The sequence below is a fragment of the Fukomys damarensis genome, unplaced genomic scaffold (genome assembly GCF_012274545.1).
Source record: "Fukomys damarensis isolate Sample0158 unplaced genomic scaffold, DMR_v1.0_HiC HiC_scaffold_36, whole genome shotgun sequence".
Classification (NCBI taxonomy): domain Eukaryota; kingdom Metazoa; phylum Chordata; class Mammalia; order Rodentia; family Bathyergidae; genus Fukomys; species Fukomys damarensis.
The window spans coordinates 16,066,860-16,092,123 of NW_022900948.1; the positions used below are offsets into that span (position 1 = coordinate 16,066,860).

Sequence of the window (25,264 nt, forward strand, 5' to 3'; positions counted from 1 at the left end):
AGTTACATTCATCATTGGGATCTTGTACCTTTACATGACTTACCTTGGTTCTTATTTTTTCCCCATTCCCAGACATCACTTCACCTCCTGCACTGCTCCTTATTTACAAAGACTTTGTTTCTCTTTTTTTTTTTCTTTTTTTTTTTTTTTTTTTTTTTTTTGTACTGAGGATCAAACTTGGGACCTTGAGCTTGCAAGGCAAGCAGCAGAACCAGTGAGCTAAATCTCCAGCCCCTGTATATTCACTTCTTAATCCACCTGGAGTTCATTTTTGTGTGTGCTGTGGGGTGAGACTAAACTCCATTTTTAAAATGGGTAGACAGATGTTCCCACAACATTCTTTGCAAAATTATCCTTTTATCACCAGTCTAGATTGTCTTGTTTATCATCAGTTTTTGCATTCCTCTCCTGTTCCACTGTTCCACAGCTCCCTTTATCTGCTCCTGGGCCAATACCACATTCTCTATGCCACTTCCTTATTCCAAGCTGCTGTTTTGGTCCCAAAGAGAAACAAGGGTGCCCAAAGAATAACTGTCCTTCCTGTTGGAAGATGTATGCATTTCTTTCCTGCCTGGGGCTTCACCTTGTCCTCACAAGAGCCCACTGAGATAGTGAGCACAGGTGGAATGATTGTCTCCACCATTATAGGTGAGAGCTTGAGGTTCAGAGAGTTTAGGTAATTCAGGAAGTTTAAGTTTGCAGGAAGCCAAAGGCAGCTGCCAAAGAGGGCCCAACCTCCTGGCTCCCTTGCAGGGCTTCCTCTGATGCATGGTACCTGGGTAACCCCTGCCACATGCAGCCTTGCCCTGGACCTGAACTCTGCCTACACTTCCTTTCAAAATATCCTTGTATTTTGCTAATCACCCTAGGTGTCATTAAACCTACACAATACAAGCCTGTGCCAGATGAGGAACCAAACTCAACAGATGTAGAGGAAACTCTGGAGCGGATAAAGAACAATGACCCGGATCTTGAAGAAGTTAACCTCAATAATATCAGGGTAAAGTCCCTTTGTTTCACTTTACCTGTGTGTATGTGTGTGGGGGTTGGGGGGGAATCTCCATGTCACCCAGATGCCAGTGGTCCAGGCTGTGCAGAGCAACAGGGCCCTCTTTGTACTCTGGGTGTATCGGGAATAGAAGCAAACCTTTACAGATGGGAGTGTTGGAGTGGGTGGTGTGCTGTAAACAAGCCCATCCCATAGTCCTGATTTCTTTTGGAGAATGACTTTAGGCCCAGATGTTCAGCATGGGGCAACCCAGCTCCAATCTGGAAACCTGCCATGTTATTCAAAACAAAGATTCTCTGAGATAAAACTGTGAGTCACACTCATTCTGCAGCACGGGATCTCAAGGCTGAAGAGCCCAGTGCCCACCAGCTTGTGTGGTCACTGTACCTTGGGCAGGCCCCGCCCCAAACCGTCACTGCAGCTGCTGGGCCATGTTCACATTCAACCCCATTTTACAGCCATAGAAAGGAGATTTTGGTCCAGATGTCCAAAGAAATAACCAAGCTGTCCGCCCACATCTCTGACATTTCCCTGTGTGAACAGCCAGGCAGAGGAGTGACAGGGAGATGGGCAGCCCCCTCTGAACCCAGAAAGGCTGCAGGAAGAATTCTGGGTCAGGAGCAGCTGCCTGCCCAACTGCTCAGCCCAAGGCCATGGGATTAGTTCTGAGAAGGTGGAGGGGAGTAAGACAAGAAGCCAGGCCCTAGCTCCTCTCCTCTTTCCTTTCTTCTCCATTTTCCTTTCAGTAGCTGCCAGTCCTGAGGCATAATCAGATTGGAACCCTGTGCCCCAGTGTTCTCCTCCACCTGGCTCCCCTGCTGTACTCTCTTGGGAGCTTAAGTAACACTGTGAAATGAGAGCTTGGCAAAAATGCAGCCAGGTCCTCTCTCTGTGCCTCAGTTGTCTGCTGTGCACTCTAGGGAGACACTGGCACAACTGACAATTGTACATTCTGTCAATGAAGTGCACTCTGAGGCTTTGGCCAGTTCCCTTCTGTATCATGAGACTGTTGGATCAGATCAGTGGTTTTCACTTGAGAGGAAAGCACATGTACCAATACGCAGATCCACCTCCAGAGACTGGTTGTGTTGTCTGGGGCAGGCCTGAGCCTCAGCGTGGTACATGAATTTACCAGGACCCACTGGTGTGCAGCCAGAGCAGATCTTGGCCTTGATCACTCTTAGTATCTACTGCAACTCCCCTCCTGTTTTCTAGAAACAGGTATAGAGAAAGAGAGTGCCCCAGAGTCACACAGCGATATAGACACCTTGCTAGTGGCTGACGTGGAGGCCAGGCCCCAGCCCCACCTCTACCCCCAGTCCTGAGCCCTTTGCACAACACTCTTTCTATCTCCATGCCTTGATTTATGCCTCTTCTTTGCCCTCCATGCACACAGAAAAGAGTGTGGGTCCTATCTAAAACTTTCAGGTGTTATTTTCTGTCCATGTGCCAGAAAGTGTTCCCCAAATCTTAGCCATCAGGATCAAAGCTCATTCAGCCTTCTGCCCAAAGACTCTAGGACTCAGGAAGGAGCCAGTCTGCCCCCCTGTCCCTGGCAGGTACTGCTGATTACTCTGCCCCTTTCTTTTTACAGAATATCCCTATCCCCACCCTTAAGGCATATGCAGAAGCCCTGAAAGAAAACACCCATGTGAAGAAATTCAGCATTGTTGGGACACGGAGCAATGACCCTGTGGCATTTGTATGTAATCTCTGTTCTTCTGTGTGGACAGTGAGGGGCCTAGGCACAGACAGGTTGGGCATGTGGCCCTCGGGCTGGTTGTGTCCACCTTTGTGTGGTGCAGTGACAGGGCCGGGCTAGGAGCCAGGAGGGGATATGAGTAGATAGTCATCACCCAGCACTACCTATTATCATCCAGCTAATCCTCATAGCCACCCTGCTCCCAGAGATGTGGGTCTCCCCACTCTGCATGAAGTTCTACAGTTCACTTGCTTGGTCCAAAGTCACACAGCAAGGGAGAGGCTGACCTGACATTCAAAGGAAATCACATGACCCTGAGGCCACATCATTCTCTACTGAGTGACTCATCTTTGGAAACAGCTCCTGGGCCTCAGTTTCTCCATCTCTGAAACCATTGTCTTCATCAATGGATCCCAATGACCAATTTTATTTGTTTTTTTTAACTCATGTCATAACAGATACTGATGATTAAATTAAATGTACTTATTTTAAAGTAACCATTAATTCTTCTAAAAAATATTCAAGTTACATTTATTGAGAATCTCTCAGCCCAGTAGGCTCTGAGAATCCAACTATGACCAAACAGTCTCAGCTCCCATGTTCATGAACACACTGGTCCTCTTGGCCATATGGTCACCTATGAAATCACCACAGGGTAATTGCTATAACACTAGGAATAGATAGAAAGTGCAGAAATTACCTTACTAGGGATGCTGATTGACCATTTAGAAGCAATCAGAAAATTCTTTTCTGATTTTAAAATAAGTAGGACAAATTTCTTCAATATTTTGGAAGTGATAGAATTTTCTTCTATATTTTTGAACTGATAGAAATAGTTTACAATCTCCCATTGCTGCCCATGGAGAACCTCTTGATCAATGACCTCTGACTTCAGTGGATTCTGAGTTTGCCATTGGTGACACAACTGGCAAAGCCACATGACCCATTACTAATAGGTAATAGATCAGAAAGTAGGCACATTTATGTTGGCACTCAACTCAATACCACAAATGCTTTTGGACATGGACTCTTTGCCAGACCAACAGCTGGTATCAGCCCATTCATACCTGCATAGGCAGTGCCAAATACTGAAATGCTTCTGGGTTGGTTGCAAAACCCACTTCCAGGGCTCTATAAATGCCCTCATTGCCTGTCTTATGTCCTCCTCTGTGATCCATCCTAGGTATAGTTAGCATGTGTCAGGAAAGGACCTCAGCTGCCGGCATGTGCAGCCCCAACACCTGGCACACCTGCCTACTGGTCGTTAGCTATTTGGATGGTTAGGCCAGGCCAGGCCAGACTGTTCCTAGGGTCCAGGCGGTACTGTGGAGCCACAGAAAAGACAGACTGGGTCCCTCAGCACCTCCTTAGAAGGCAAACCTGGTCACGGCAAGCTCACACACCATCCTAGGGCACACTGCTGTGGGGAGGCAACAAGAGGTGATAATTTTGGCACAGAAGGCTTCCAGGCAGCTGGGCCTCTCCTAGGTTTCAGCACACAGGGGCAACACAATACAGCAGGCATGCTGGCTGGGGGCGTCACTCCAGACAACAGAGCCCACCTATCACTATCCTGGGCCATTCAGCTGCTGGTGTATTCTTTCCCTGTGACACATCATTTCCACCAACTGCTAATTACCTCATTTCCAAAGGCTCTGATTGTCATCTATACCCTCTGGTCGAATCCCTCTGAAACGTGCTGAGGGCCACCTGAGCTCTCTTCCAGCTGGCCCTGGTCATTTGCCAAGTGGGGTGGTTTCCCAGAACCTCTTCTGCTCTCTGGTGCTCAGATGAAGAAAACAGTGACTCTGTAGTATTTCAACAGGACAGTAGAAGAGAGGAGCCCAGCACACTTGGGAGAATTGAGACTCTGCTGGTCACTCAGTGAGCACTGCCTAAGAATTGACTGTGTGCTGAGCACTGTGTGGGTCCTGTGGCAACATAGGATATTATGGTGACTTTTCAGCCCACCATGGAAAATAGCCTAAAGGGAAGATACATGATCATAAAGGCAACTGTGGCCGGGTGTAGTGGCACACACTTGTAATCTCAGGTACTTTAGAAGCTGAGTCAGGATGATCACATGTTCAAAGCCAGCCTGGACAACTTAGAGAGACACTGTCTCAAAATAAAAAATAAAAAGAGGTGGGAATATAGCTCAGTGGCAGAGGTCCTGGTTTTGATTCCCAGTGCCCAAAACAAAACTGAACCAAGGAATATGGGTTCTAGAGGCAGTTACTGATAAATTCTGTGAGGTTCAAGAGGCAGCCTCAGCTAGCTGTGGGTGTCATCAAAAGCTCCTGGAGGGCCGGGGATTTAGCTCAGTGGTGTCACTGCCTACCTCACAAGCACAAGGTCCGAGTTCGATCCTGGTACCAATAAATGAATGAATGAATGAATGAATGAATGAAAAAAGCTCTTGGAGGAGGGGGCATTGAAAATGACACTGAAGGATGGGCAAGTTTTGAGAGTGATCAGAAAAGGTGTTGCAGGTGTGGGAAAGCACAGGTCATGAGCAGGAACTGTGAGCAGCCCCACTGACAGGGCACAGTGACAGCTGATGCTGGGCAGGGGAGAGAAGGAGTCCATAGATACGGGTGAGGCAGTATAGACTTCTCCAGCGGGGGTGTTCAGGAACCAGGGTGGTTTGGAGTGGGGGAAGAAACACAGAATCATGCTTGTGAAGGAAGTTCTGGAGATCACCTTGCCTCTTCCCATTGGCATTTATGGGTCTGTCCAAGAGGGCTGAGTCTTTCCTAGGGAGACTCACAGGCATTCCCACTTTTCTTCTGTGGTTGAGGCCCTTGCTGAAATGCTCAAGGTGAACAAGGTGTTGAAGACGCTGAATGTGGAATCCAACTTCATTTCTGGAGCTGGGATCCTGAGCCTGGTAGAAGCCCTCCCACACAACACATCTCTGGTGGAACTGAAAATTGATAACCAGGTAAGTCGGGGAGGGGTGTCCTCATGTCCTTTACCATGTACTGCATACCAGCCCGCAGTTGCCATGTGCTGTGGGACAGAGCAGACAACACTGATTATAGAAGCTGCAGGGCCCAGCTGTAAGGGGCCTCCAAGGTCATCCAGTCCACATGCTCCACTCTGCTCCTTCCTTCTTCATCATTCCTACCCTGTGCTCTGCCAGCTTTTTGTTGTGTTCCCCAGTGATCGGGAGCTCACTCCTTACCAGCATCACTGCTTCACTCTCAACCTTTGAGAATATCACCCTTAGACCCAGTATAAATCAGCTCCCTTGTAAGTCCTGTTCTATGGTCCTAGTTCTGTTTTCTGCTGCCCCCCGACTTCTGCATAAGTCCCTGGATTCTTCTTCCCTGAGCTAAATATCCTCATTTTCTTCAGTCACCTTCACTCAGTGGGGCTTTAGAATCTTCTTCCACTAAGGTGACTCTGGTCAAACTCTAGTTTGTCTTTTTCTATTACTGCCTAGCGTTACTGTTTCTCTCTGCTTACTGCGGTTCAGTCATCTATCATTGGGCAGTTTCGGTCCTCACTTTCTAAGAGGATGTTAATAACAACAGTGGTCTGTGACAGTGGCTTGGTTGAGAGTCTACTGTGGGCCAGCTCTGTACTGTGAACCTTTGAAGCCATCATCTTTGATCTTCACAACAGAACCGCAGGATGCAGGTATGATCAGTCTCCATCTGGAGGAGAGGCAGCCACCCATAGATGCTAAGGCAAGCAACTTTCTCAGGGTTACAGAGTTAGCACTTAGGAAGCAGGATTTAAATCCAGGTTTCTTGAACTCTAGAACCTACACTCCTTCCACTACCACACGTTGCTTCCAATATTAAAATATTTTCTTCTTTCTGGGTAGGAATCCCAGGGTGTTTTCTCTACCTGAAAGTTTTGGCTATATAGTTATACAAATATACAAAAAAAGGCTGGAAGGAAATATTATAATTTAAACAGTGGTCACACCTGAGTGAGATTATCAGTACTTTTAAATTTTTTTATTGTAAAACGTGACAACTGGACGGAAGGGTACATAAACTGTAAACATGTATCTTAACAAATCACAACAGGCATGTGTCCCACATCCAGGTCAAGAACTAAACCTCACCAGCCTCCAGAAGGCTTTGACTGCCTCCTGCCAGTTATCACCCTTTTGAAATTCTTCACAACTTACCCCACTGTCCCTGTCCTCCACCCTGCCTGAACAAAGCCCCTTTTCCTTGGGGTTCAGTTGAAGCCTCCTTTTCCCGATGGTGTTCTAGAGCAGCTGGAACCCACTTGCAATGATTGAAGCGCCCAAATCTCCAGCTTCACTACACAGAGATGGAACATGGAGTGCTTGTACCTTGAAATCACTCTGGTGGGCGGGAATATTAACACTATGGAAACTGGCAAACACTATGTAGTAGGCTTTGGAGGAAGGGGTGAAGCCACAGGCCCCTGGCTTCTCCTATAGCCTTCAGCTCCTTCAATCCTGTGCCCAGACAGACTCAGGTGCTCCTCTGTGTTCCCCTAACACCTCGGCTTCCCTGTGCTACATCTCAGTTATCTCCATATCCCAGTGCCGTGCTCAGGACCTGAGCCTGCAGGCCTGCTTGGTAAGCAAGGTTGCCGTAAATGGTTGTACGTATTGTTCACTGCACCAGGAGGTGGCAGAGGAAAATGCAGTGTGCAATTTACTTTCCGAGCTGTGTGCCTCAGTGTGGAGCTTTGTTCACCCTGAGAGGAAACATTTTCCTAGCTCCTATGAAGCCAGCATCATCCGGGTTGTATGAACTTGCTGCAGAACTCCTTGCATCTCCTGCCTGCCAGTGGCTTTGGCTCTGCCTCAGCATCCCCAGCACCTCCCCAGCCCTGCCCTTCTGCCCTTCCCCTGGTCATTGCTGACTTTGCTCTGCCGGAGGCAGGAGTAGCAGAACAGATGGAACAAAGGTGTGCTGCAGGCTTGATGACTCCGGTGACTCCAGGGTTTGGCCTTGCAGGAGTTGGGGGTCTATCCAGCATCTGCTGAAACCTGACTCCCAGGGCAGAAGTTAACCAAAGATGACGTGAGGCCTCCCCTCCAGTCACTGAGGTAGCAGCTGACAGTGAACTGCCTACGTTGCCTTTGCTGCTGTCCCTCCAGAGCCCACAAGAGAGCCAATGCTGATCTCTCCCTGGCTGAACACCTTCGTGCAAGAACATTCATTTCCCTGAGGCTTAGTTTCTCCACTTGTAAAATGAGGATAATTAGAATCTACTTCTAAGAAGGTAATAGATGTACACGCGGAGGCTGATGACTTTTAGAATTACTTTGCTGGTGCTGGAGCTCACACTTTAAGGATTACTTTACTGAACAAGTGCCACAGCCAGGTGTCTATTGTCCCATTTCATGTTCACAGAGATTCTGTAAGTAGATGAGGAAATTTTACCAGCTGGGCTATGTGACCTGCCCAAGACCACATGGTTTGCAACAGAGTCAGATCAAACCCAGGTCTGTGGGACTCCAAGATCCATACACTGTGTCTGTCTGAGTTTCTGAAACAACTGTTTTGTGTGGCCTGGTTTGGCTATTCTCATCGGTCCTTTTTGCCTGGTTGTGCTGGTGTGTGTGTGTGTGTGTGTGTGTGTGTGTGTGTGTGTGTGTGTGTGTGTGTGTATGTATGTGTGGTTCCACCCCTGCCCTCTAGGAACCCCTCAGTGTCCGGGAGGAAAGGACAATACAGAGAAGAGCACTGTACCAAGTACTCCAGCAAGCCTCCGATGGCAGGCAGTACACAGCACCCTCAGTCAGGAGCACGGACCAAGGAGGGCTTCTAGGAGGAGGCAGCATTAGTTGGAGATAAACTCTTAGGGTGAAAAGGATCTGAGAAAGTGAAATGGAAACCATGGTATCCTGGGTGTAGGGAACAAAGAGAAAGTGTGGAGAGCCAGAGCCCACCTAAACAAGACTCATGTCAAACGGGGATGGGAGCACAAAGACCTCTGAGTGGATAGATTTAAGGGAAAGTGGTCTGAAAGGCTGTACTCTGGATCCTCAGTTGGCTGGGAGAAGATTAGGGTGGGGAGGAAATGCCAGGGTCTGGGAGACCAGTGGGGGGCTATGGTCACCAGGGGGAGGGGGACTCATGGGGAGTACTCCTGCTTCACTGCAGTCTTCATCAGATTGGAGTTGGGCCTGGGGTGGGCAAGGAGGAGGAGCAAATGAGTCTCAATGAAGGGGCCTGCTGACCCACCTCAGAAGAGGGCCACCGTGCCTCTCTCAGTGTCCCGGGAGGCCTGGGCAGAGCTGCCTCCCTTTGGTGCCCGAGCCCTGGGTGTGGGGGAAGGGGGAGTAGGACAAAGAAGAGGTGGTGAGTGGCATTTGATTTATTCCTCATTTTTGGTTAGTCACTGAGGTCTTTGGAGGCCAGAGCTTTTGCCTCAATCTTTGTGCTTGTAACCTGTGACAGGGAGACTCTGTCCTCCTTTCTCCTTATACGGCCAAAGAAAGGGACTTGGGGAGTTCTACCCAGGGTGACAGGGAGCCTGGCAGGCTGGCTTGGCCACAGGCTGGGATTTGGAAACTGGGACTCTGAGGCTGTTTGTTTACTCTACCCGCCTCTTTATCTCCAAGCAATGTTCTGTTGCCCCTGAAGCTGCCCTGACACTGGGTGGGGGTAGGAAGACTGAGGGGGCCCATGTGGAGACTGGAGGGTGATGAGAAAATGTTTGGCCCAGACTTTTATAGGTGGGGAAACTGAGGACGAGAGAAAGGATGGGGCTAGGTTTGGACTTGGATCTTGGCTGCACTAATGGATGGAAAGAAACCCTGTGTTCCTCAGGAGAGACTCCAAAGGCTGGGTGCCTGTAGGCCCCACCGATCCTATGCCATAGCCAAAAAGGACTTCTCTGCCAGGTTCATTTGCCCTCCCTCCTCCCAATCCAGCAGCTCACCCCTCAAAACAGACAAGGCCTGAAAACACAGCCCTTACCCCCACTGAGAAATGTGCAATGCCTTGAGACGTTGTCCAGATTTCCCACTTTTCCTCCCAGTATCTGTCCGTAGCTATGCTTTATGTTTTGAAGAGAAGCTAAAGGAAGTATGTTACATTTTCTTGTTTTCCCATATTGGATGATTTGTGTCTGGCTTTTTTTTTTTTTTTTTCCGAATCCCAACCTTGTCTATGAATGCATCTGCTAATGATAGCTGCATAACAAATTATTCCAAAATTTAGTGACACAACCTTGGGGTCCTATAAAACAAGAATAAACATGTATCAGTTTAAAGTTTCTGAGGACTAAGAATTCAGGGGTAGTTTGGCTGGCTATCTTCTCCCAGAGTGAGCCATCCAAGGCAGAGGAACAAAGAAGAAAGGCTCTAATATTTTTATGACCCAGCCTTGGAAATCGCAGAACAGCTCTTCCACAATAATCTCCTTGTTAGAAGTGTCACTGGGCACAGCTCTTGCTGAAATGAAAGGGAATCAGGCTCTACCTTTTGAAGAGAGTAGTATCAGAAAATTTTGGAGACACTTTAAAGTCACCATAGTGAGAACCTTCTGTTATTTTCTGTCACCACAGTGTAGCAAGAAAGCCCTTTCTAGCTGCAGAGCTACCCAGGGACAGAGCAAGTGCCTCCCAGTGTGAGGAGCTCCACTGGAGGTGTCTCAACAGAACACAATTCACAGCTTAGAAATGGGGGCAAGTTTAATACCAGGTAGCATTCAGGTCTCTGGTGATTGACAAGATAATTCCAGAGCTCTTCACTGTTATATTCTCACTTATTCCTTCCCAGTTCATCACAAAGAAATGGCCAGAATTGGCTCAACGTACAAAGTGAGTTTCTTGCTATCCATGGTGCCTCTGTCCAGAACGGAATCTCAAAACCACCAGCTCCAAGTCATAGCTCAGAACCCCTGAAGCACTGTGCACACTGGGCCAAGCTGCATTAAAGGTCATACTGGCCAAGGCAGACCTTGCATTCTGAAGCTGCCCCTTCACTTAGGGCAGATCTGTGCTTTCTGCGTCTGGCCCACCCTGCATTCCAGCACTGCTTTCCCAGAGTGACTGACCTCAAGGACAGGCCAAGCTTCCTTGTAGATAGGTTTTGGGGGATCTGCCAGTTCCTTCTTGCGGCTCCAGATAGTCCCTATACCCTCTGCCAGGCCCAGGCAGCTGGGGTCCAGGGCTGTGCTAAGTCCTCCAAGGACAGGCCAGAGGTCTTCCCGCATGCTCAGGAGCCTTGCCACATAGGCTGGTGGAACTTTACCAGCATTTCTCTGCCTGCTGTGGTCAACCAGTCTGAATGCAACTGAGCCGTGGGGAACTCAGAATACCTGGAGATCTCCATCAGGGCTTTTGGCTGCACATCATGCTTGTCTGTTCAGATGTCAGGCTGTCTCTGACACTGCCATGTTGCTGTGTACTCAGAGCATTCTTAGTTGCTTTATGCAGTTCATTTCCATGAAGTTTGACCCAGGAGATGCTGAATTCTTTGTGCTCCCGGAAGCTTGCTGTCTACAGCAGCACCACAATGGAAATGTTTTCCATCTGTGCCAATCACTGTGGTAGCCACTAACCAGTGGCCATTGAGCACTTGAGATGTGGCTAAAGCAACCAGGGACTGCACTTTTATTTTATTTTATTCTAGTCATTTAGATTTAAAGAGCTGTATGAAACTAGTAGCTACTGTACTGGACAGACAGTTCCGATTGGAGACAGATAAGGAGGCAGGAGACCCGAATGAGGCAGAAGGACTATTCCGATATAGAGAGGCACATCCAGTGTGCCTGCGGGTGTGCCATGGGAAAGGATCACTTCCAGGGTCAAGATCAGGAAGGACCTCAAGGGGTAGTTGATACATCCACAGGGGTACAGGGGAGGGCAACAGTACTCCAGGTGGAGGACAGAGGGCATGGGAGTGTTCAGGACACCTTTGGCTGCACTAAGCTCTGTGTGGCAGAGGAATGGAAGAGAAAGGAAGGTGCTAAGCTGCAGACCTGAGCAATAACCCAGTCTGCTGGGTTATTGCAGGAACACACTGACATCATGTCATTTGGACAGCAGGCCAGGTGTGGATGGCGGGAAGCTCTCAGTTAATAGCAGCAGTTATTGGCTGTCAGAGGTATTGGAGGTGGTTGTGTCTGTATTTGCTTTCAATAGCTGGTTTTTAAAATTACTTTTTGAGAGCCTTATAAAGTGTGAAGTTGTGAGAAATAATACAGAGAGATCCTCTGTGCTCACAACCATGACAGAAGCACTGATGCAGTCAGTGTACCATGTAACCCTTCAGCATGGATCCCTCCTGTTGCCTGCTTATAGCCAGCAATCCTTCAGCACGGATCCCTCGATCCCTCACGTTGCCTGTTTATAGACAAACCCACTGGTCTCCTCCCATCCTCTGCACTCCAGGCAACTGTTAAATGATTTACATGTTAATGTTTTTGTTATTTTAAGAATGTTATATAAATGGATTTGGTGTAATTCTCTGGAGATTTATTCAGGTTGTTGCACATATCGATAATTTGTTGCAACTGGGCACAGTGGCACACGCCTGTAATCTCAGCTGCTTGGGAGGCTGAGGCAGGAGGACCCTAAATTTGAGACCAACTCAGGCAACATCATGAGACCCCACCTCAAAAAACATGTTTGTTTCTTTTATCAAGTGCTATTCCATGGTATGGATATACCATAGTTTGACCACTTGTCTCACTGAAGGATGTCTGGGTCGCTTCCAAGTTTGTCTATTACAAATAAAGCTGCTACAAACATTTTTATTTCTCTGAGATAAAAACCCAAGAGCCCAACTGCTATGTTATATGATAGCTATAAATTTAGTTTTTGAAGAAACTGCCCAACTGTTGTCCCCAGTGACCGTGCCCACCAGTAATATATAAGTGAACCAAGTTTTCTTTTTTCTTTGTCAGCACTTGGAGTGGTCCCTGTTTTTTATTTTAGCCATTCTGATAGATATGTAATGATATCACATTGTGCTTTTGGTTTGCATTTTGAAAAGTTAATTATGTTAAGCATCTTATCACAATTCTTTGCCTAATGTATGTTTTCAGTGAAATGTCTGTTCAGATCTTTTCTCTACTTTTAATTGAATTTTTTTAACTGTTGGGAAAAATCCTAAAATTTATATCAAATGCAGATCCTTTTAAAATATAGGATTTATGGGTTTTTATATAGTTGCAAAGTTGTGCAACTAGTTTCAACACTCAAAAAACAAAACAAAAAACTCCATACCTATTAACTCTCATTCTCCACTCTTTCCTCCCCTGGTCCCTGGCAACTATTAACCTCTTTTCTAGCTCTATGACTTGACTTATACTAGACATTTCATATAAATGGAATCACATAGTATGTGGTTCTTGTGTTTGGATTCTTTCATTTAGCATGAATGAAGAGTTCATTCATTCTGTTGCATGCCATTCCTTTTTATGACTGCATATTACTCCACTATACATAGGAATCTATTACTTTTTGTTTATCCATTCATCAGGTGGATATTTGCATTGTTTGCACTTTTGGCTATTTGAGCATTTGTGTACAAGTTTTTGTGTGGGGATATGTTTTCCAAATAGAGTGGTATTGCTGGTTCATATAGCAACTCAATTCTTATTGTTTTGGGAACTGAAAAACTATATTCCAAAGCTGCTATAGCATTTTATATTTCCATTAGCAGTGTATGAGTGCTCCACTTTCTTCACATTCTTATCATTTGTTATTGTCTTTTTATCATAACCATCCTTTTGTTAAATGAAATCTCATGTTCTTTAGAGAAATATGCATTCAAATCCTTTGCACAATTTTAATTAAATTATTAAGATTTTTTACTATTGAGTTCTAATATTCTGGGTTGTATCCCTAACCAGATGTATGATTTATAACTTTTCCCCATTCTATTTGTTTTCTTTTTACCTTCTTGATAGTGTCCTTTGAAGCCAAAAGTTTTAAATTTTCAGGGTTTTTTTTGGTACCAGAGATTGAACTCAGGACCCTGTGCTTGCGAATCAGACAGTGGAACCAGAGCTAAATCCCCCGCCCTTGGTGTCCTTTTTGAAAAGCACTCTTCATAGATGTGTGATGTATTTCTGGACTGATCTATTTTTCTATCTCATGTCAGTACCTCAAAGCTTTAATTACTGTAGCTTTGTAGTAATTTTGTAGTCAGGGAGTGCGAGTTCTCCAACTTTGTTCCTTTTATTTACAACTGCATTGGTTATTCTGGGTCCCTTGAATTTTTATGTGAATCTTAAAATCAGCTTGTCCATTTATGCAAAAAAAAAAGGAAGCTGATATTTCAATAAGGATTGCACTGAGTCCCTGGATTGATTCAATCATATGCCATATAACAATATTAAATCTTATGATCTACTGATTTATTTTTACTCCTTCCCTTTTTTAAGGTTTTAGTATCATTCAGTGATGTTCTGTCATTTTAAGTGTGTAGGTATTTATTTACTCAGTTAGCAGCACTGGGGACTGAACTCACTGTGGGCTTCTCCATGAGCTACACACCCACCCTTTTTTATTTTTTATTTCGTGGCAGGTTCTTCCTAGCTTGTTCAGGCTGGGTTTAAACTTGCAATTCTTTTGTTTCAGCTTCCAAGGGTGCTGTACCACAGCCATGTACCACCTCCCTGGGCTCTTTACTTCTTTTGCTAAATTTATTCTTATGTATTTCATTCTTTTTGATATTATTATAAGTGGAATCAATCATTTTTAGGTTGCTTATTCCTATCATATAAAAATACTACCAGCTTTTCTATATCGTTCTCATCTTTCAATCGTGCTGAACACATTTGTTAGCACTAATTGTTCTTTTGTGAATGTGTAGTCCTAAAGATTTTCTAAATACAACATTATATCATCTACAAATATTTCCTTTTCCATACTATATGCCTTTTTTCTTTTTTCTTAATTGTCCTGTCTTCCAGAACAATGTTGGAGAAACCAAATGTCCTATCTTGTTCTTAATCTTATGAAATTTTTCAGCTTTTTACTATTAAGGATAATACAGTGGGCCCTTGACTTATGAACACCATCAGTTCCCAAGGGTTGGCTGTACCTAAGTCAATACAGCTGAGATTGGAATGTTTAGCTGGGTATGTGCTATTGATAACAACAGGCAGATGAATCTTCTAATTAACCCAAATTATGTCAGGCAATTGTAACTTGAGGGTTCACAGTATTAGGATTCTTTTTATGTCTTTTAAAATCTGTTTAGGATTATGTTTATTTTTAAATTATTTTATTATACATGGTAACAGAAAGTCCAAACAGTAAGATGTAAACAAAATTCCAAATTCCATCACCATCAATACACTTATAAACTTTTTGTATGCATCACATATGTATATGTAAAATACAAGTAATTTTTAAAAGTTGCTTTTTTATAAACAAGATTTCTTCTCATTCAATACTGTTTCATCACTGTCTTTCCATTCATGTGACCAAGGATTTATACCATCGTTTTACTGCCACCCATATTCTACTGTAAGATTGAATGATTATTTAATTCCCTCTGAATGAGTGTTTATTTCCTTTTCCCTCCAACTATTATAGACAAGACTGTGATGAACACCCTCATCAGGTCCTGGCCAATACTATGTGTTGTTATGACTTTCTGGGTTTTTGGGTTGATTGATTGGCTTTGTCAGATCATCACAATAGGTTTGGGGGCAGGGAACTATTACCATCGGAATGAGACTTTAGAAAGCTAACTGTAGCATTCCCAACTTGCTTTGTGGTCTTGGTCAAATCCTGTTCCTTCTCTGGCCTTCAAATTCTTCAGTCTTGGACTGAAGAGTTTTGTCTAAATTCTTGGTTTTCAAACAAGGCTGCATATTAGAATCACCTGGGGGATTTTTAGAAACACAGTTACTGGAGTGCCCCCAACCCTATGCTGATTTAATTAGTAAGGGATATACGACCTGGACAAGAGGCTTCTAAAAATCAACTTGGGACTGTATGAGCTTCAGGAGCTCCTTGCTTAAACATTCTTCCAAGGAGGAGCTGTGTCTTGGCCACCTGCTCAGGGGCAGGCTATTATGGAGCAGACCCGGGCTTGAATTTCAGTTCTTTTGTTCTGGCTGTGTGACACTTCTCTGCACTCCATTCTCTTGCTACTAGAGAAGTGTCTAAAATCCCCACCTAACACTCATGGCCTCTGCCAGCAGGGGTGGTTTAAATATGGTATACATGGAATGTGTGGTGATTATTGTGATTTTTTTTCTTTTGGAACTAAAGAGCCAGCCCCTGGGCAACAAAGTAGAAATGGAGATTGTGAGCATGCTGGAGAAAAACACAACACTTCTCAAATTTGGCTACCACTTTACCCAGCAGGGGCCCCGACTGCGAGCGTCCAATGCTATGATGAATAACAATGACCTCGGTGAGTGGACATCTGCTTTCTGCCCTGTCCTGCCTGTCCTTCCCTCTACCTGTAGTGGGTGTGTCAGGGAGGATCCCCAGGTGCTGTCTGAGAGTCTTCTTGAGTGAGCTCCTGATCCCATCTTCCTAGTTTCTGTGTTTATGCCTTGTCTCCTCCCCTGGACTGAGGCCCCAACTTCCGGAGATAGGGCTGACTGGTCCTCCCTCGCAGAGGGTCAGCCAGAGGAAATGAGATCTGGTAGGGCACAGCTCTCTTCTTTTCTGAATCACCTTCTCTGGACTCCTAGAGTCCTCTCCAGAGCACACTGCCTGGCTTTCACCCCAAGTTCTAATGCTACCAACCGATACTACTTCAAAATCCTAAGTGTAGGAACCTTCACACTGTTTCTAAGGAAAATTGAAAATGGCAATTTCATAGTAAAATAAAAGATTTTACTCATTTAATCTCAGTTAAAGGCATAATTGAATGTTTTTCTAAAAAGAAAAAATGTCAGTCTTTTTCGATGAGGAGAATGCATTAAGCAGTACACAAGTCAACTGAATGAAAAGCAAGATCAATCATTCACTTCCAGATGCCAATTGTTCCCAAGCTCTCCGCATAGTTATATACTGTGTAAGTTCCTGATGGCTCTTAAAAGGAGCTAGTTTGGTGTATAATCAAGGTAGTATGACTGATAAGGCTACAGAAAAATAAGAAATATAAGCATAGGCCTGTATTGTTTACATGATTGAAGAGTATATTTAAGCCATTGTTTCCTAAAACCACAGCAGGAACAAGACAAACCTAGTCACATCATTATTACAGGAAAGGAAGCATGACTTAAAAAAGAAGTTTCTTTCTTGATTAAATTATGAAGTATGTGTTTTAAAGACACTGTCTTCAGTGAGTTCTTCAAATTCACACTTGCTCTACACACAGCTCTTTCTAGTTTTCAGTCCTCAATAAATTGCGAAGCACCTAAGGCTGATTCAGAGTGCAGGTGTGTGGCTCCTTGGTATCTGAGTTAACAGTGCACAGGAGAATGGAGGTTAAGTGCGCAGCGTGCCCACACGGCAGGTACTCACGGACCCAGTGTGCAGAGACAGCCACTGAACTCACACACTCACATTCACACACTTTAGATTGAGTCACTCTACTACATGAACATTTGTCAAAGGGCTCTGCGGCACCAGGTGTTGAAGATGCAGGTTCTTGCTTTTAAGCCTATCAGAGCCCCGGGGCCACAGGCCACTGTTTTCCCCTCAAGCCTCAGGTCAAGAGAAGCTCATTTAAAAAAAAAAAAAAAAAAAAGGTACTTGATGTTTTGGTTTATCTGAAGTTTTCTTATTTGAAATAAAATACGAACAAAAACAAGATAACTAAGAATCATAATTACTATTGTCATATCCCAGAGGTGATAGCTAAACAAAATCATTAAAGAGGCCAGCAATCAAAATGCACTTCAAATCTTATTCTAACAACAATAATTTCACATTTTTTTCCTCTCCCAACTATAGATTAAACTTACAACACCCTTAAGGCCTATCTCTGGGATAACCCAGTTTTGTCTTTCCTGGTCTGGAGGTTTTTTCTTTTCTTTTCTGGGGACAAAGGTTCCGAATGACTAGTGCTGAGGGCTGTTGCATGGGCTATCAGAATCAGTTGGGGTTGGACAAAAGGGTCTCTGAGAATGTTCCCAATCCTGATCATTAGGTTCCAAAACTTGGGCCTATCTTCCATCACAACGGTCTCTGAGGCCACTTTGGAGCCTAGAATGCTAGAATGGAAGGGACCTGGGGCTCAGCCTCCAAGTTCCTTCTAGAAAAACTGAAGCCTGGGTTGGGCTGGAAGTGGTTGGAGCCCATGGCTCATCCAGATCATACCAGTTGTTAGTTGTAGCATTTTCTGAGTGATTCTGGTGTGCCCAGGGCTGTGCCAGGTGACAGAAAGACCAGTTCTCTGACTCAAGAAGCGTTACAACCTTGTAGGGCAAAAAGACTCAAAGGCATTATTAAAAATTCAAGAATGCCTGTACACTCTGTCCAAACAGTGAGGAAATGATTTATGAGGCCAGAGCCAGTTAGGCAAAGCACCCTGGTGGGTGGGGCTTTAGCCAGCCTTGAAGAGAAAAGACAGGTTGATGGAAGATCAAGAAGAGTGCCTACAAGGGCTCGAGGAAGTGAGAAGGGGTGCTCAGGGTACGAAGACAAGGTGGCTGACCCAGTCCACCTAATGGCAGAGGCAGGAAGATCAGAAGGGACTGGAGGAATTGTTAAAAGGAGTTTAACTTGGAAGAAAAGCTGGTTCACAAAGCAGGAAAGGAAGCACATTGGTGCAGAAGGGACAGCACGAGCAAATATGTACATGTTCATAGAAATATGGCTGGCTACCTATCAGGGAGGCTGGCTTCAAACCCTTTAACACTAAGTCAGAACCTTAGCAATGGAAGCAGGTGGGGAGTGGAAACCATGGCAGTTTCCTGAATGGGGATACCAGGTGATAAAACGGACCTCAGGGTTAACCCAGGGACCTATCAGCTGCTCCTATCAGCTTTGGGTTTCCCACCGAAGGAAGGAGAGCAGAATCTCAGTGATCACAGGCCACATTCACATGCTAGTTGCAGAAGTATGGTTTCTAGATTTAAAAGCAGATTTGTGCCTTCCTGGTAATTTTCAGATAAGAAGCACTTCTGATTCCCATAGTGGACCGGCTTCTTTCTGCAGAACTGTTTCTCTAACATAGTATCCCCTTCTGCTCTGAGTGCTGTGAAAAAGAGGATTTCGTTTTCCAACTGATCACTGATAGCATAAAAGCCTCCTGCTGTCCTCGTCAGGACTGTGGTGAAGCAGAAAGCACAGACCAGGAAAGGACAAGCCTCCCTGGTGTCGTCCTTGGCCTGCCTGGAGGCTGGCTCAGGGCACATGGCTAGGGCCAGTGCAGGGCTTGGGCTTTGCCTGCCCGGGACCCAACCTGACTGGTTCATCTTTGCTCCTTCCCTCCCTGTGCACGGAACTCTCTGCAGACCGTCTCCATGTGTAAGTGCAGAACACCACGCTGTAGGTGTCAGGAAGGAGCCAAGCTGTAGCTCCCATCTACATTTTCCCACACAGTGGCTCAGATGACTTATCTGCACACTATTTATAGCAAATACCAGACAAGTGTTGCCCTCTGGTCCTTTAAATTTGCCACCAGAGCCTTCTCCATTTAAAATGTGAATCACAGCCTCCAAGTTAAGACAGTTGGGTGGAATGCAGAGGGGTATGGAGAGGGAGTAACACATTTAAAAGCACAGAACAGGGCTGGGCGTGTGGCTCAGTGGTTCTGCCACTTGCCTTGCAAGCACAAGGGCCAGAGTTCGAGCCTGGGTACCAAAAAAGAAAAAAAAAAAAAGCAGAGAACAGCCCTTTCCAGGAGAGCTGCTCTTTTACTATATTCTCCTAAAAGTCCTTTCTAACAAGCACCTCAAACACAGTTCTTTAATTTTATTATAAATTGAAATTTGTACTTATATGTATTTATATAGTGAAGTGATGATTTATGAATATAATGTGGAATAATTAAATCAAGCCAGGTGACACACCTACCACTTCACATATTTACCATTTTTTGGTGGTAAGAAATTTCAAAGTTACTTTCTTGCAATTTTGATGATAAAATGCACCATGCTATGCAGTAGGTCTAAAAAGGTATCCAGTTCCTGTTGTGTGAGTCCTTGTGTTGTCCTGGTGTGTTGTGCCCCTTGACCTTCACCTCTCCATTCTTCTACCCTCCAGCCTCTGTCACCACCGTTCTACCTCTATGAGCTCCGCGGTTTTAGACTCAGCATGTATGTTGGAGTATGGGGCTTTGGTCTTTGCCCAGCTTATGTGCTCTAGCTCAGTCCCTGTTGTGGCAAATGGTGAAATTTCCATCTTTCTTAAGGCTAAATAGTATTGCATATATATCCCCCATCTTCTTTACCCATTCATCTGTTGATGAACATTTAAGTTAATTCTATGTCTCAGCAATTGGGAATAGCACTACAATGAACATGGGAGTGCAGCTATCCAACAAACCCAGTAAACACTCAGAAATGGGAAGGCTGGATCAATTTTGTCATTTTTCTCCAAAACCATCTGAAGGAAAAAGTGCTACTTTCCCCACAGCCACTCAAGCCAGATCTCTGGGCTCCCCCTGGACACTGACCCCACTCCTGCCAGCCAGGCACCTTGCCAACCCCAACGGCTGCTTCAGGACAAGCCCATCACATTTGCCTGGCCTCCCGCAACTTCCTCAGGCCTCCAGGTCCTGCAGGGAAAGGGCCTTGCAGCAGGGCTCATCCCAAAGCTTGTCCTCCCACTCCCCTCTTAGAAGCCCTGCTGGGCTCCTACTGCTGGGCTCAACTCCTCCTCATGGCTCCCACTTCTCTTAAGAGTCACATGGCACTTCCTGAGTCAGGTACTGTTCTGAACGTCATCCCCTCCACCACGTCATGCTATCATTATTCTCATTTTACAGTAAGGGCACAGGTCTGCAGAAGTAGGAAGTTACCTATTGTCTGTGGAAGAATTGGGATTCGAACTGACAGTCTGACTACAGAGCCTGTACGAAACACCTCATTAAGAGAGGGTCCCATCCACAGGCCCTCACTTGATGAGTCCTGCCAGACTCATTTCATGACATCCAGACAAGAGTACCACCTATCCCAGGTACCCTAAGTGCCCCCAAGGAACCCACGAACAAGCTTGCCTTTAGAAGGCCGTTACTCTGAATGTACCCCTCCTTTCCTATCTCTGGGGAGACTGACTACTTCATTCATGTGCCTCTCACACCTCACAGGGATCTGCCAGGGTACTTGTGATATATTATCAAAGTTACTATTTATACACATTAGCCCTGTTATGCTGTATCTTTTTATCTCTGATTCCTGCATTTGGCACACAGGAACACTCAGAAAATGCTACTGAATTATGTAAGTAAATAGAAAGGGCTTCACAAAGACATGATTGACAATTCAGCTGGCTAGAAGAGGCTCATGGCTCCTCTCTGTACCCCAACCATGGGCAGGCGGTACTTGGACTTCAGTACTGGCTCTGATGAGAGTTGTCAGGGTCTGTGGCTCCTTTCCTTCTCCAGAAGGAAGCTAATCCTCACGAGAGTCAGATGAGACAGGGAAATATAAACCCTAAGGAGACGAGGCCCAATTGCACTGAGGGAAAGGCTGGACTGAGGCTTGAGTGATAAGCTTTGGCTCTGTCTGGTACTAGTTTTACTGCTTTAAGAAAGAAACCTACCCTTTGCCTTCCTTTAATCATTTGTACAATGGGAATGTTGACATGTACATTCCAGAATTGCTACTGGTAGGGCTCGAATGAGGTACAGACACAACAGAAGCAGGACTTTCCTGGTATGTCTGCTGCACAAACATGGGGACACTGAACACCTGGCTCACAGAAGCTCTCTGATCACTTCTGCTCTTTAAGGTTTGGTTTTCCTGTATCTACTACCAAACTCTCTGATCACCTTGAGGAATTAGGCTGGTCACTATCTTCCCTCTAAGAGACTGCCAGGCCTGATGTGCACTCATTATTCTTTTGACGTAGGGTGAAGGGCAATGAGTAGGGGCTCAGGCTGATAACTGGTATAACTGTGTGACACTGAGGACTTCCTCAAAGCTACCAGCTCCAACTTGACAAGCACACCTCTCTTGTGGGTCTACTTATATGCTCACGGGGTCATGCACAAGCTGGTTTGGTTCTTGCTGCAGCTTCTGTGTATCAACTGCTGACTCCAAGTCTAATTATTTCAGCTAGGAAACTAAAGACATCCAAGAATACTTTCTGCCTCTTAGCGATAGCTTCTGGTCTGCCATATCAACCAGCCCTTTGTCTAACCTGTCTCTACAGACTTTCTTAACCTTTTTCTCTTGTGGTTGATCTAACTTGCTAATTGGGTCTTCATTTGGCAATGCTGTACTTCAACATTCTCTCATTACAACAAAGGGACCCCACCGCCCCTCAACCTGATATGCTTTCTTTAAACTAATGTCACCAGCTCACAACCTCCTGGGTAATACTTTTTTTTTCCTCCAGAGCTAGGGATGCAACCCAGGACCTCACACATGCTAGGCAAGTGATCTACACTGAGCTATATCCCGTGAGGCCTCAGTAAAGGAAAAAATGGTCAAGTCCAGTAGAGTGAGGCTGTGTGCTTAGACATTTATAAGAGATTTATGGATGCATCTACACTACCACAGATCCTCATCAGTAAACATGGAAAAACTGAGTGCACCTTCACACATAACTGTCCTCAGAAAACAACAGACCTCTGAATTTTCTCACAACAGATGGGCAAGAGGCTTCACATGCTTTTTGGAGCTACAGTGGTACACCGTGGTGATTCCTGGTGTGGAGGTACAACTGGCTGATATTTCACCTCCATTTTTTTCCAGTGAGGAAGAGGAGGCTCGCAGACTTGACAGGGCCCATCATTCCCAAATGCCGCAGTGGTGTCTAGTGTGTGGAGGTGAAGACCATGCCTTTGAACTGGACATGCTCTACTGACAATCTGTGTTCTGCAGTGGAGACCAGAAGGAAAAATATTGGCAAAAATATTTTGTGGTTCAGTTCTTATGCACTAAGGTTTTAGGTTAGTGGTTGTAGTTGAAAATTTTATAAAATATGGGTAATGTGAAGTTTTATCTTTAGTCACAGAAGTTCAGTCTGATTATTATTTAATAACAAAGAAACCCTCAAACTGGCAGATCTTCCTGCAGATGATGTGATAGTGGCAATGACTTAACCCCTGAATCCCTGATTGGTGGCTTCACTGTGTGGTGTTTCAAGAAATTTATAATATGGTGTAACACACAAACAAATAGTACACTCTTTGACTTGTTTTGGGAGTATTACAAAACACTTTATTACAAATTTAATCTTAGCTATTTATCAAAAAAGAACAGATAACCACTCTTTAAGAACCTCAAGATTAAAGTTGCCAAAATGATTACTCCATCAAAAACACAATTTTACCCTCAAGAAAGAAAGACTGAAGACACAGAGCTCTGTCAAGGAAACAAAAACACAAGAGATTCCTTTTGCTGGATATGGGAAAAACTACAGAAAAAGGTAATGATCAAATTTCAAGATTCAAAAACCATCCTACACAACAATCACATTCTTCAGTGTTCTTTAGGAATTTATAATTGAAATTTATAATTGAATTTATAATTGAACACTGGAATCAGAAAGAACATTTTCCTTAATGAATGGATGTGAAAACCTATGGGCAAATACTTGAAATATAGTAGTACCTTTCTATTCTGCACAGTGGGCAAATGGCTTCTATAAGGCCACAGACTACAAGGGTGAATTTTCAGTCCACTGTGGCTATGGTACTTGGCATGGCCAAACTTACAGACTTCAACAACCTGTTTCATCACTTACCAGACAAATCAATGCTGATCTTAGGCCTGCAAATGAAGTGTCTGAAGGTATTAGACATTAGAAAATCCTGGTCAAACTACCTGAAGGTGATTATCCTGAAAATGTAATTCTGGTATTTCTACTGTATCCCTTTTTAATACCACACACATCATTTGGGAGCCAGCAAAAATGTTAAGCCACAATGCCCTTGTGCCTTTTAATATACCACAGTGCCAGTTTAACTAGTATTTCTGTTTGTTGCTTTGGGGAGTTATTTTCATTAGGGATGCAGCATATCTTACGATAACAGACAATGCCAAAGAGCTGATGAGCACAGACTATGAGGCTTCTGATGAAAAAGGCAAAGTCTTGCACACTGAACTATAATGAGTAGACAGTACAGGGTAACTAGAGGTGGAGCCAGGGCCTAACCACTAAGAAGAGTGTCTACTGAGGCTAAAAATGGGCCCAGGAGTGGCACCATGCTGCAGGGTGGCCATCCCCACTTGGCTTCTCCTTGAAACACAATTGCAGCTGCATTCTGCATCACTGGAAACTGCAACGTAATATTAAATCTGTTGGTCTATGTGTGGCTGTGTATGTATTTCTTGGGTCCTGTGTGACAGAGACATGTGCCCACATGCTGGCCAGAAGGCTGATGGCCACCATGGCATGACCTCACTAAGTGCTGAATGACCTAAGGGAAGTGTCTTGTGTCCCAGGTGCTGATCTACAAACTACTGCTCAAAAGCCAGTGCTATGGAGCTTATCTGAATCTCTCAGAGACAACTCATAAAAGCTAAAAGAGCATGTATAGGGGGAAGCAAGGCTACTGGGAGGAAAGGTCTCACAGAAACAAAATCAATAAAAAATGAAGGTGGGCCGTATTTCTAAAGCTGTCTCCATCAGAGACCCAGGGTTGGCAAACTTTTTCGTGAAGAGCCAGATTAAAATATTTTAGACCCTGTGGGTCATATGTTCTTTGTTGCAAGTACTCAATTATGCCACAAATCAAAGGTAAAGGAATGGGTGAGACTTTTCCAAGAAGTTTTATAAAAGCAGGAAGAGGGTCAAATACCACAGTTTACAGATCCCCTCAAATGCTCAAGGAAGATGGCAGGTGACTTAAGTGATTTGGGTTAGGAGTTTACTCGCTATGCCAGCACTTTTACAGTTCTGCCATTGGGATCAACAGGTCTGCTAAAAAGGGTAATGCCGATTAACAGTCCTACTGCATGGCAGAAAATAGGCACAACACAGTTAGCAGGCCCAAGGCTCTACACATCAACAGCTTTGAGATCCCATTCAGTCTGCCCTTTTCCCACACTCTTAGCATCTTCTAAATCAGATACACACTCAACTTCCTCTTCAATCCCTGTGAGGCATAGGTGGCCAACAGGGTGACCAGTCTGCCACGATGATACTGACCAGCACTGAAGTTCTCAATTTGTTTCCTTGACCCTGACATTTTCCTTTACACAGTTGCCCCAAACCTCTGTGAAGGCTTGGGGAATTCTGACTGTGCCACTCACACAAAGGCCCATCCTCACTAACAGTGTGGGCCCTGGCTCTAGACTTACAGGGAGAGTTCCCTTGGAATGCGTGGCCGCCGGGCTGTACACTCACATTCCTCTTTAAAGCTGTCCTGGGTAGGGCCTGAAGCCTGTCTGCTTCCTTTGTCTTGGCATGTGACACAACAGGCTGTGAATCCTTGTCCTTGACAGGAAGGACAGGTCAAAACGAGCTGGCGGCACTGCAGAGTAGAGCAGAGTTTATACTGGTCCCACTGGGCTCCACAGTATGAACATGCTAGGGAAGTAAAAAAAAAAAAAAAGCCC

At 45.0% G+C, this 25,264-nt stretch overlaps 2 protein-coding genes across 4 annotated transcripts in view; one reads left to right on the forward strand and one right to left on the reverse strand.

The window, feature by feature from the left end:
- The window catches only part of Tmod1 (tropomodulin 1), a 58,916-nt gene extending 35,683 nt beyond the window's left edge, over positions 1 to 23,233 (forward strand). For both annotated transcript variants that reach the window (XM_010614410.3, XM_033759231.1), the window contains 5 exons: positions 870 to 1,000; positions 2,604 to 2,711; positions 5,512 to 5,655; positions 15,900 to 16,044; positions 22,454 to 23,233. In XM_010614410.3, coding sequence (XP_010612712.2) covers positions 870 to 1,000; positions 2,604 to 2,711; positions 5,512 to 5,655; positions 15,900 to 16,044; positions 22,454 to 22,518 — 593 coding nt within the window. In that variant the 3' untranslated portion in view covers positions 22,519 to 23,233. The remainder of the gene's footprint in view (positions 1 to 869; positions 1,001 to 2,603; positions 2,712 to 5,511; positions 5,656 to 15,899; positions 16,045 to 22,453) is intronic.
- The window catches only part of Tstd2 (thiosulfate sulfurtransferase like domain containing 2), a 29,655-nt gene continuing 26,889 nt past the window's right edge, over positions 22,499 to 25,264 (reverse strand). Inside the window, exons 10-11 of one of the 2 annotated variants that reach the window (XM_010614414.2) lie at positions 25,053 to 25,235; positions 22,499 to 22,576 (exon numbers count right to left, since the gene is read on the reverse strand). In XM_010614414.2, coding sequence (XP_010612716.1) covers positions 22,575 to 22,576; positions 25,053 to 25,235 — 185 coding nt within the window. In that variant the 3' untranslated portion in view covers positions 22,499 to 22,574. Of the gene's footprint in view, positions 22,577 to 24,871; positions 25,236 to 25,264 lie in introns of those variants that run through there. The other variant, XM_010614413.2, reaches the window with a different exon arrangement.